The 12,482-nt window shown below is 38.4% G+C and overlaps 1 protein-coding gene across 1 annotated transcript; it reads left to right on the top strand.

The window, feature by feature from the left end:
- The first annotated feature begins 9,170 nt into the window (after nt 1-9,170).
- On the top strand, nt 9,171-9,701 carry LOC126505714 (60S ribosomal protein L23a-like). The gene has a single exon (XM_050148945.1). The coding sequence runs from the start codon at nt 9,175-9,177 to the stop codon at nt 9,643-9,645; it is 471 nt and encodes a 156-aa protein (XP_050004902.1). The 5' UTR covers nt 9,171-9,174; the 3' UTR covers nt 9,646-9,701.
- Nucleotides 9,702-12,482: the final 2,781 nt, after the last annotated feature.

Genomic DNA, 12,482 nt, shown 5'->3' on the forward strand with positions numbered 1-12,482 from the left:
TACCACTTACCTTTCTAATTCCCCATCCTGCTGCTCAGAGATGAGTTCTAAATACCCAGGGCTCAAGGTGAAGAGATTGAAGCTAAGGCGAAGAGTTATCCCAATTTCCAATGAATTTGTATTGTTAACAATTTAACTTTTCAAAGGATTTTGGAGTAAAGCAATCAACCCTTTGCTGGAGCGGGGTAGGACACAAGACTGAGATTGCTGAATCAATATGTGGAAACCTGACTGACAACTTAGGTAATTTGATGCAGGATTTGGGACAACTGAAGATAAATTACTTAACACAGTTGGGAACCAAAATTGTGTTCAAAAAGAGAGACATGTTTTCCCGAGGGGAGGGAAGAGAACTGTACTCACAGGGAAGTGATAGACACAAACAAAACACTGATAAACAGTATCCCATATGCAACTATGTGAGTTCTGATAGATGTTTTTCAATTGCTTTTGTAAATACTGGGGAAGTTTGCTAAAATATGTAAATCAACAATGTTATTCATGTTTCCACAAGAAGAACATGACTGTAGACAGTTGGGACTGAAGTATTAGGAAACCATTATGTCATCAAAAGAAAAAAATCAAGTACATATAAGTCATATTTTGACTAAAATATAAAACTTTTAGAACTCAATGTGATTTTTAAAATAATTTATGCTAAAATGTTCCATTGAAGGTTGTAAATTTAACAAATGTGTTTTTACATTTTAACAATGCCTCTTAAACTAATAGCTCACTTTTTAAATAAAAATTACAATTGTGTGTGTGTGTGTGTGTGCATGTATACATGCACATACATGTGTCATAGCATCCTGTGGAGATTATAGGACAACTTGTCAGAGTGGGTTTCTTTCTTCTACCATGTAGGGTCCAGGAATTAAACTCGGGTTGTTAGGTTTGGTGACAAACACCTTTACTTGTGCAGTCTTCATATGTGCCTTTAATATCCTCTTATTCGGTATATTCTGTAGTTGTAAAGCCCATTCTTCCTAGATTGAGCTTCCTGATCGACCCTAGAATTTGGGAGGCAAAGAGGGTAATGAGAATGAAGAGAGAGCCAGGCTTAATTACCTTTTCACTGTCACCATTACTATCAATTAGGAGGAGATGCTCCTATCTCCACACATGTAAGGAAAGGGATTACTACTCTGCTGAGTTGCTCTAGTAAGAAAATAACAGAGAAAGGCAAGTGCTGTTCAAGGTTAGCACATTTGCTTTTTACCTCTAGATTGAAGTTTCCTTTTCTTTTTTTTTAACCTTTTATTTTGTTATATAATTTTTTTTTTCGATTTACATGTCAACCCCAGTTCTCCCTCCCTCTTCTTCTTCCATACCCCTTCAACTCCTCAAAGGAGGTAGGGCCTCCCTTGGGGAGTCAACAAAGTCTAGCATACCAACTTGAGGCAGGACCAAGCCATTTCCCCTGCATCAAGGCTAAGCAAGGAATCCCAGCATACAGAATGGGCTCCAAAAAGTGAGTTCATTCACTGGGGATAAGTCCTGGACACACCGCCAGGTGCCAGTCCAACAGATCAAGACACATACGCATCACTTACATTTAGAGGACCTAGTTTGATACCATGTAGGTTCTCCTTCCCCAGCTGTCAGTCTAGCTTCAGTGAGCTCAGGTCAGCTGTCTTGTGGTTTCTCCAATAATGATCTTGAGCCCCACCCTCTTGCTTATATGATCTCTCCTCTCTCACTTCAACTGACATCCAGGAGCTCAGTCCAGTGCTTGGCTGTGGATCACTGCATCGGCTTCCATCAGTCACTTGACATAAATTCAATGGTGAGAATTATGAAAGTCACTAATCTGATTATGGAAGTTTAGACACCCTCTCCACTATTGCTATGAGTCTTAGCTAGGGTGATCCTTGTTGATTCCTTAAAATTTCTCTGACATCAGGTTTCTCCCTAGTCCCATAATGGCTACCTCTATCAAGATATCAGTTTTATTACTCTCCCTCTGTTTCCCTCCCCCAACACTGTGATGTCAAACCCTCATCTTCCCATCCCCTGCCCCATCCCCATACCCTCCCTTCTACATACCCTTCCAGTTTACCCAAAAAATATATTAACTATTTCCCCTTTCTGAAGCCCTCCATAGGTGTTCCTTTTAAGGTCCTCCTTTTTACCTGGCTTATTTGGTGTTGTGGATTGTAGCCTGGTTATCTTTTGCTTTATGATTAATATCCACTCATGAGTAAATACATACTATGTTTGTCTTTCTGGGTCTAGGTTAACTCATTAAGGATCTTTTTTGTTCTAGCTCCATCCATTTACATGTAAATTTCAAGATGTTATTGGTTTTTACAGCTACATGATACTTGTTGAAGGAGGTTGTAACATGAGGGCCAGCTTGTTGGGGTTTCTGTCCTGCCCGGTATCCCACAGCCGGCAAGCCTCAAAGAAATTCACACACAGGTTTACATAGGTTATAAACTGATTGGCCCATTACCTCAGGCTTTGTATTAGCTCTTATAACTTATACAGCCCATTATTTTAGTATATGTTAGCCACATGGCTTGGTACCTTTTTCAGTGGGGTAGGTCACATCCTGCTTCTTTGATGATCTGGGCAGGAATGGCAGAGGGAGCTTCCTGCTTCCCAGAATACTCCTGTTCTTTTGCTCCACCTCTACTCCTTGTCTGCTTTTCCCACCTATACTTCCTGCCTGGCCAATCAGCATTTATTTAAAACATGATTGACAGAATACAGACAATTATCCCACACTAGGAGGTCTCTTGTTGTTCCCAGCTGCCCAGCTAGCTTAGACCCAAAAATAATCACACAGAAACTGTATTAATTAAATCACTACTTGGCCCGTTAGCTCTAGCTTCTTATTTGCTAACTCTTATATTAAGTTAACCCATTTTTATTAATCTGTATATCACCATGAGGTCATGACCTGCCAGCAAGGTATCAGCACATCTATCTCTGGCAGCATCTCCATGACATCTCCCTGAATCTGCCTTCTTTCTCCCACCATTGTTTTCCCCACCTAGCTCTGTTTCCCTATAGCTCTGCTATAGACCCAAAGCAGTACCTTTATTCATTAATCAATAAAAGCAGCACATAGACAGAATAACCTCCCACACCAGATACTCCATTGTGTAAATGCACCACATATTTTTTATTTATCCTTCAGTTGAGGGGCACCTGGGTTGTTTCCAGTTTCTGACTATTACAAACAATGCTGCTATGAACACAGTTTAGCAAGTATCCTTATGGTATGATAGAGTACACTTTGTGTATATGCCAAAGTGTGATATTGTTGGTTCTTGAGGTAGATTGATTCCCAATTTTTTTGAGAAACCACCATACTGATTCCCAAAGAGACTGTAAAAGTTTTCACTCCCACCAACAATGAAGGAGTGGTCCCCTTACCCCAGAAAAAGTAATCAGCAGTGTTTTTGATCTTAGACATTTGATAGGTGTAAGATGGTATCTCAAAGACATTTTTATTTGCACTTCCTTAATGGTTAAGGATGTTGAACAATTTCATTAATGTCTTTTGGCCATTTGAATTTCTTCTGTTGAGAATTCTCTATTTACATATGTAATCCATTTTTTAATTGGATCATTTGGTATGTTGATGTCTAGTTTCCTGATACACATTTCTTATATATTTTCAAGATAAGTCCTCTGTCAGATGTGGGTTTGGTGCAGATGTTTTTTCATACTGTAGACTAACATTTTGTCTTGTCGATCTGACCATGTTCTTTGTTCAGTTCCAGGAGATTCCATTTACTAACTGTTGCTCTTTCTTCATGTCTGTGCTATTGGTATTAAATTTAGGAAGTAGTCCCCTGTGCCCATGCATTCAAGGTTACTTCCCATTTTCTCTTATATCAGGTTTAGTTGTATAACTGGATTTATGTTGAGGTCTTTGATTTATTTGGACTTGAGTAGTCACAAATAACATAAAATACCTAGGGATAACTCTTAGCAAAGAAGTGATAAGCCTGTATGATAAGAACTTTAAGTTCTTAAATTGAAGAAGAGATCAGAAAATGGAAAGATCTCTCATGCTCTTAGATAGGTAGAATCAGCATAGTAAAAGTGACAATCTTACCAAAAGCAATATATGAATTCAATGCAATCCTCATCAAAATTCCAATACAATTTTTTACTGAGCTCATAAAAACAATACTCAACTTCATATGAAAAAAAAAAACCCTCAAGATTACCAAAACAATCGTGTACAATAAAATAACTTCCAGAGACATCACCATCCCTGACTTCAAGCTCTACTATAGTTCTATAATAATAAGAACAGCTTGGTATTGGCATAAAAACAGACATGTGGACCAATGGAATTTAATTAAATACACTGATATTAATCTACACACTTATGAACACCTGATTTTTGACAAAGAAGCAAAAATTGTACAATGGAAAAAAGAGAACATCTTCAACATATAGTGCTGGCATAACTATATGTCAACATGTAGGAGAATGAAAATAGATCTATGCACAATTCCTTCTATCCCCATGTTAAAAAAAAACTGAAGTTTTCTCTTCTAACAGAGTCTCTGCAACTTTTCAAGAACAAACTTTTCTCAGAATTGTTGGATGTAGACCGAAGTTTCTGTCCCACCTCATCCCATAGTCATTTAGTCCCAAAGAAACACACAGCAACCTACATTAATTATAATCTGGCTGACATAATAGATCAGGCTTATTATTAACTAGCTCTTAGAACATAAACCAACCTATAATTTTTATCTATGTTTAGCCACGTGGCTTTGTACCTTACTCTGTGAGGCATTTTGTCATTCTTCCTCTGCATTTGGATGGTGACTGCAGATTGAGCCTTTCTTCTTCCCAGAATTCTTCTAGTCAGGACAACTTGCCTATACCTCATGCCTGGTTCCTGGCCAATCAGCATTTTATTGAATCAATATAAATGACAAAATTTTACAGGGTGCTGTGGGAATTTCTACCTCCAGTAGTCTTTCAGTTACCTGCCCACATGGGCATGGTCTCTTATACTATAAATGCCAATGTAAATCACATGTCCAGCCTCTCCTCCAGTGGCATAATAAGGTTCCTGATCCCTGTTTGTGCAGAGGATTGTGATCTGTGGGTCTACCCCTAAATAAATAACCCATTATTATATTCAATTCTGAGCTAATGTGGGATTTCTTTTTAGTGTCTTTCTTCATCTGGTATGCCAATGTGGGCCTGACCAAATCCACTTAAAAGCCTGAGAGAGCTTGGGAAGTTATTCTAGATAGAAAAGGAATAGAGTTAAACACAGCCTTTTATAGCAAGCTCTGCTTGCTAGAGGCAAGTTTTCTCATTTAAGAGAGACTTTCAGACTCAATTTTATCTGTAGAACTTTGCATCTCTTTAAGCAGTCCTGCCACAAAACACTTAAATGGTGTTGATGAAAAGCTGACTGCATACATTTTAGTAGTGGCAGGACCTTGAAATTCTATAAAGTTATGGCAATAACTCTGGCCAGTACCTCTGCCATGAGGCTAGACTCTCATAAAAAAAAAGGGCTAAGGAATGGGCTGGATCCATCCATTAAAGCCACGGCTTTAATCCTAGGCATATCACATAGAAAATTAAAGACTCTCATTGTCAGAAAAAAAGAGAGATACAGTAAAGATAGATTCAAATATAAAGAAAACCTCTATATTGTTACTGTGTGTTTAAAAATATATGTAGGCTTGGGAGAAAAAAAAGGATAAAATCCTTAAAAGAAAAAAGAAAAGGAGAGTAGTTGGGTGTGGTGTCACATACCTTTAATCCCAGCACTTGAGAGGCAGAGGCAGGCAGATCTCTGTGAATTCAAGGACAGCCTGGTCTACAGGGTTAATTCCAGGAAAGCCAAAAATTAAAAATAAAAATATAAGAAATAGAGTTTAAATAAAGCCATGTAAATATTAAAAACAAACAGAGAATATGGGTAGTAGATGTTATTATGTTCTCTTTGAATTGTTTGAATGCTGAGAAAGGAGCGATAGCTGCTAAAAGATATTTGTTTATTGTCGGAGCCCATGTGAGTCCAACACAGATTTCCTAACTTGGCTGGAATGGAGTCACGAGGAAAAGAACTGACACAGCTTACACCATCATCATGGAAAAGGCCAGAATCTCCGTTTATTGTCCAAACATTTTATATACTCACACCAAATTGAGCGGGGAAAACACATTACGCCATCACCTAGGCAACCAGGTGCCTGGGCTTAAGTCATGTCTGCATCTAGCAATCAGGTAGGCCCTGAATTAGAATCTCCATAAGACAACCTCCAAATTGCAAAAGGAAGGAAGCACCAAACATCCTGACCAATTTCAGTCAACACCTCTTCTCAGGTAATCCACACTTTAACAAAAGAAGCTAGGAGCAGGCATCCTGGCTTTTGTTAAGGGCACAGACAGCTTGTCTGCAGAACTATGTAATCAGCTCAAACTGGGGTAATGGCTTTTGTGCCATATCGATATATGAGCCCACAGTTTATAAATGATACTGAATTAATCCAAGATGTGTATGTTGAAAATACCTTGACTTCAAAATAAAAGTCAAAAGGTATGTTACTTTGGCGAAGAGGTTTTGCTTTTGTTTCCACAGGAAATGAGAGGCTGTGGATTCATTCCAGATTAAGAAAAATCAGGTTTGATCAAGGAAGACCCCCTGAGAAATCTATGATAGGAGAGGATGGCCCAAATATCTAAGTTCTATATCCAGAACAGTTCAAGCTTAAGATGATCAAGCCTCATAGGATACTCCAGTTAGGACTTGATGATAATTCTAGATTTTCTTTAGGTCCCCATAAGATTATCAGCACCCACAATCAGTAGAAAATAGCCTAGAAAACTATGCCCACATCCCAAAAAATGAATTATGGATGTTTGCCATTGTTTTAAATGTTGGTTACAAGTTGTTATGGATAATGGTCAGTAAAAAAGCTAAACAATGGAAAATCGATTCAGAGTTCTTGTTTGAAAAAATAAGATGGAAAGTGCTGTGCAGCAATGGTCTATACTCTATCGCTTGTATTTTAAATAAATGCTCATTGGCCAGTAGCCAGGCAGAGAGTATAGGTGGGTCTATGAGAATTCTGGGAAGAAGGAAGATTCATTCTGCAGTTATCACTCAGACACAAAGGAAGCCAGACAAAGAGCAAGCAAGATGTGACTGTCTCACTGAAAAAGGTACCAAGTCATATGGCTAACATAACCAAGAATTATGGGTTAGTGTAAGTTATAAAAATTAACTAATAAGAAGCCTGAGCTAATTCTTTTTTCAAAAAAAAAAACTTGTCTTCATACATATTTTTGTCTCTATCATACCTTTTATTGAATATATATGTCTGTATAAATAATGTTTAAGTTTTCCACAATGAACAATGAATTTTCCTGCAGTAATCTTTGAAGTTTCCCAGAAGAAAATGGGGCCCCACAACAACAACTCCACCTGGTTCATATGATGTCATGATGCTGTTAGCACTTCTATAAGACCTGTTTTTGGTACCAGCTGCTCAAGGTAGGTGAATTGGTGTACTTTTTATAACATTCTGGCAAGAACTCCAGATAGGATTCTCAGAAAAACCATACCAAATACTCAGACACTATTTGAAATTATGCCAGACAGTAATCTTGGAACTTAACCATCATATTACTTTCACAGGTTCCCATAGAAAGAACATCGCCTGCATGACAGCTGGAGTATTTCTAGAAGATGACATCCCCTCTCCCAAAAAAGTTTGTCCTCAGGTTAGGGACATCATTTAGAGGTAGATTATAATTGTTATAGGGTTGGGGGTTGGGGGAAATTATGTAAGCTCAGGGAGCTTTTGAAAAAAATAGAGGAAATTATATGTGAATGGGATAAGCTTATTCACAGTAATAATAATAATAGTAAGTAATGGAGTGAATACTTGTGAGCTATTTTTATAGTCAATTTACAGTGGTATAGAATCTATATTCCTATTTTCATCTACAATATTTGTATACCTAGGCCAAGTTACTTTGTCATATTGTATGCATGCATGCTTCTATCTCTGCTTAAGATATTTTGTATATTGATACAATATTAGGATATATTTATCATATTGCAATATACATTTCTAACTCTGATCAAGATACTTTATACATTGTTTACATTTTGAGTTCATTGTCCTCATTTGTTGTACAGTTGTTTAATGATTGTTTAATATTCTAATATAAAGTCTTAGTCTTTAAGATATAGGTATTAAGAATTATAGGTCAATAGTCATCCATGTTTGTTATACCTATAGTTAGACTAATCGGGTTCATGAAATACATAGAGATTGTATTCTTCATAGATAGATCATCTTCAACCACTTCAAAGAGCTGTAGAATATGGCATTTAAATAACTTACAGCTCTGTTTGACATGAGACTCAATTGCTCCTGGAAGCACCAACCTATTCTCAAGAGAATGTTGAGCACCAAAGACTCTCCACTTGGAGCTTGTTTTCTTCTTGGCAAAACTGGCCATACATCGACCACTGACAAAATGCAAGATGTCTGGACAGGACCAGCAGAATACAAGAAAAAAGACTGTCAAATCTTGCCAAGACAGGGTAAGACGGTTTGAAAAATTTCCTGCCTCTGATATTGGTCTGTCAGTTACTCTAGGCCATAGCTAAAATTGGTTGGTCTCACACTGCGATGAGATTTTGAGTGATTGCCCAGGTGTTGCAAAAGAGGGAAAAATGCTTGTTTTGTTCCCAGCTGTGCAGCTAATTTAGACCCAAAATACTCACATAGAATCTATATTAATTAAATCACTGTTTGGCCCATTAGTTCTAGCTTCTTATTAGCTAACTCTTACATGGTAATTTAACCCATTTCTCCTAATCTGTGTATCACCATGTGACTGTGGCTTACTGGCTAAAGTTCCCAGCGTCTATCTCCAGCAGCTCTGCAGCTTCTCTGTGTCTAGCCTTCCTCCACTCATGCTATTGGCCATGGCAGTTTCTTTATTCATTAACCAATAAAAGCAACATATAGACAGAAGGACCTTCCACACCACCCAGGTAGCCAGTTGTTTCTGTCATTTGTTGAACATTTTGGAAGTTGCTTGATTCCAAGAAGCTTCCCATTTACTCAAGTAATATCATTTCCCATCTTGGGTCTTCGATGGGGTTGAAGACCAAAGATTACAATAAAAACTGTATGAGGGCTTCTCGTCAAGATGGCGCCGAAAGCGAAGAAGGAAGCTCCCGCCCCTCCCAAAGCCGAAGCTAAAGCGAAGGCCTTGAAAGCCAAGAAAGCAGTGCTGAAAGGCGTCCACAGCCACAAAAAGAAGAAGATCCACACATCGCCCACCTTTCGGCGGCCCAAGACCCTGCGGCTACGAAGGCAGCCTAAATACCCCCGGAAGAGCGCGCCCAGGAGGAACAAGCTTGACCACTATGCCATCATCAAATTCCCCCTGACCACCGAGTCAGCAATGAAGAAGATAGAAGACAACAACACACTTGTGTTCATTGTGGACGTCAAGGCCAACAAGCATCAGATCAAACAGGCTGTGAAGAAACTCTATGACATAGATGTGGCCAAAGTCAACACCCTCATAAGGCCCGACGGAGAGAAGAAGGCGTATGTTCGGTTGGCTCCTGATTATGATGCTCTGGATGTTGCCAATAAGATCGGAATCATCTAAACTGAGCCCAGCCGGCTAATTCTAAATATACACTTTTTCACCATAAAAAAAAAAAAAAAAAAAAACTGTATGAGGTTCTAGCTCAATGGTAGAGTACTTGCCTTGTGCATGATGTTTGGTTTAAACTCTAATTCTGTAAAAAATAAAATAAAATAAATCAAGAGTTTATGAAAATTGAAAGGAGATAAGAGATACAATACTGTCTATGACATATCCTTCAAATGCATGAATAAAGGGTATGGAAATAAGTTCCATCTATCTCTCACCAATAAAAGACAACCCTACAAAAATGTTTGTTAAACAGCCAGTGGCTAACTATAGGTATGAACTATGGAAACAGTGATTTTTCACAGGCCAACATTTGTCTTGACTCCTTGTTACCAGAGGTAAACTGGATGTATAAATGCTTCAAGAAGAAGACCTGCAGTTACAGAAAACAATACAGAAGCCAAAGCTATTCTACAAGGTCATCAAGAATTTTTGTTTGTTTGTTCCTCAAGGTGTAGGATATTTATTCCAGTGTGAAATGTTGTTTTCTTCTATCAGTTTAGCGGCCATACCTGAATACTAACATTTTAACTACTGTCTAGGCATCATGGCCCACAGTAAGGAAGACCCTCAAAGCACAGCCTGGCAGAATTTCCAGTCCCACCAACACTGACGTGGCCATAATCACCAATGGTAGGCATTAACTAAGTCTCTATAATTCTATTTACCAATAAGACTCAGGAGTCAGATGTTTGGTTGAAAACCTGCTAGATCAGAGACCAAGAAGCAATTAGCTGACCGTCCTTTTCAGCCACAGACCCAGCAAGAGAAATATCTCTCCACTCTTCTAAACCAAAAAGACTGTGAATCTATAAATCTCTCTCTACTCTTTCCTGTACATCTCTCTATCCATATTTCTGGATCCTCTGTCCTTACTATGGCTAAATTCCTGTCAGCTTGTCTCTGTCTCTGCCTCCTGTTTCAAGGTTAATTTTATTAACACAGTCTCAAAAGTTTCTGGATGTGAACAAATTTCCTAAAACAGTTATAAATTATGGTTTCTGGAAGTCACAATAGCAACATATGTCATATGTTCATGAACAAGGAACCAAAATCAATAGAAGTTCAAATTAGAAAGATCATTCAATCCATGATAAAAACATTTAATCTGCAGATGAAATCATGCTTATATCTAAGCAATACTGTGATCCAAATATGCTTTTTTTTCTTACTTACTTCAGTTTGAACTGGTTTTTTCCGGTGGATCACTGGTCTATGATTTACCTACTCTGACAGGGCAGACAATTTCCAATAGAATAACTTGATGGAATTGTAACATAGTATCCCCACAGCTCTTACTTTTAGCTCCAGGAAAACAAACCCAGAGACAAGTGAAGAAAGTAATGTAGGACCCTCACCCCTTATTCCCAAAGGGGTGAGCAGAAATTCCCTAGCAGAATGTTTTCCCAGGAATGGCCTTCCCAGCTCCCACCCGGGAGATTCCAAGCACAAGGTCACTTAGCCCAGGCAGCCACCTGGGGATAACAAGAAAAAAAGGAGAAAGCTGGCTTAGCAGAATGGGAGGGAGCAAAAGTCCTTGCATCCATGCCAAAGCAGCTTCAAAAAGCCTCTTTGTAGTTATGCCTTTAAAAGCTTACCCCACAGAAGAGATACAACTCCTCTCACCACCTTGCTACTATGAGGTGTTTGAGATGGGGGTTCCAAGCCATGGCTTGTACTTGCAATAAAGAGAACCTTGCTAATTGCACTCCAGTCTCTCTGGTTTTTGATGGTCTCTCTGGGGGTCGTGATCTGGGCACAACAGTAAGTGCTGTCTGTTCTAAGAACTCGAAGATCACCAGGTGATAGATAGTATCAGAAAGGGATGTATGTCCTTCACCTGCAATTGATCATTTCTTTACTCTGTTGGTGAGGAGTAATTTTGATGATGTATTCCGTTTTGAGATACTTAACATTAATTCCTACCTAAACTATGAGTACACAGCTACTCGGAGCTTTAAAGTTGTGACTAAATCAAGACAAGGTATTCTTCTCATCCTTTATTTTGAAGCTCCCTGTTGGGATAGAGCCTAGATCCTGAAATCTAAAAGAGGTCACACCATCATTGGAAAATACATGGAAGAAGCTAAAGCTTTCCAGGAGGAGAGCAAGGGAGACCTCAGAGAGGAGAGTGGTGTAAGAGGGCCTACGTTGCCCTGAAAACTGACAGTGTAAAAATGACAGAATGTTGTTTCCATCTACCAGTCTCCACATGAATTCTTTTTGTGAAAAATGATTGTTTTCCCTCCGATAACAGATTGATCCTGTGAAGCCTTTTAAATTGTGTGAGACACTGAGCAAAGCATGTAGAAAACAAATGGTCCCAGACTCCGTCTAAATGCTTCTCTCCATTTTTTCTTGATTTCTATTTCTAGCTCCTTTTAGAGGTTACTTTGTCTTTTAAAAAATAATAAATAAAGCCTTACATCTAAGGGATATATTTTTCCAGAAAATTCTTAACATTGAAAAAATTCTGATTTTTAAAAAATCACTTTGCCTTTTTATTTTTACATTCTTTGGTCATCCACGATTAAGTCTGTACTAGAACCTGTTAGCATACAAAAGAACCACTTTTCTCTGATTTAGAAAAATTGTTTCTTACTCATGAGCTTTCAAAATACTTCCTATCTCCCCCTCCATGCCCTCTGTGTTGCACTTCTGTACAATGAACGTTTAAAGGGTGGACTAAGAAATTCATTGTTTCTTACTGCTTCGAGCCACATTAGTTACTAAGGCTTAAATAACCAGGCATAAATACAATGCATATTAATAGTTCAACATTTAATAGA

This window comes from Alexandromys fortis, unplaced genomic scaffold (assembly GCF_014885135.2).
Source record: "Alexandromys fortis isolate MF-2015 unplaced genomic scaffold, M_Fortis_MF-2015_v1.1 scaffold_4, whole genome shotgun sequence".
NCBI classification, from domain to species: Eukaryota; Metazoa; Chordata; class Mammalia; order Rodentia; family Cricetidae; genus Alexandromys; species Alexandromys fortis.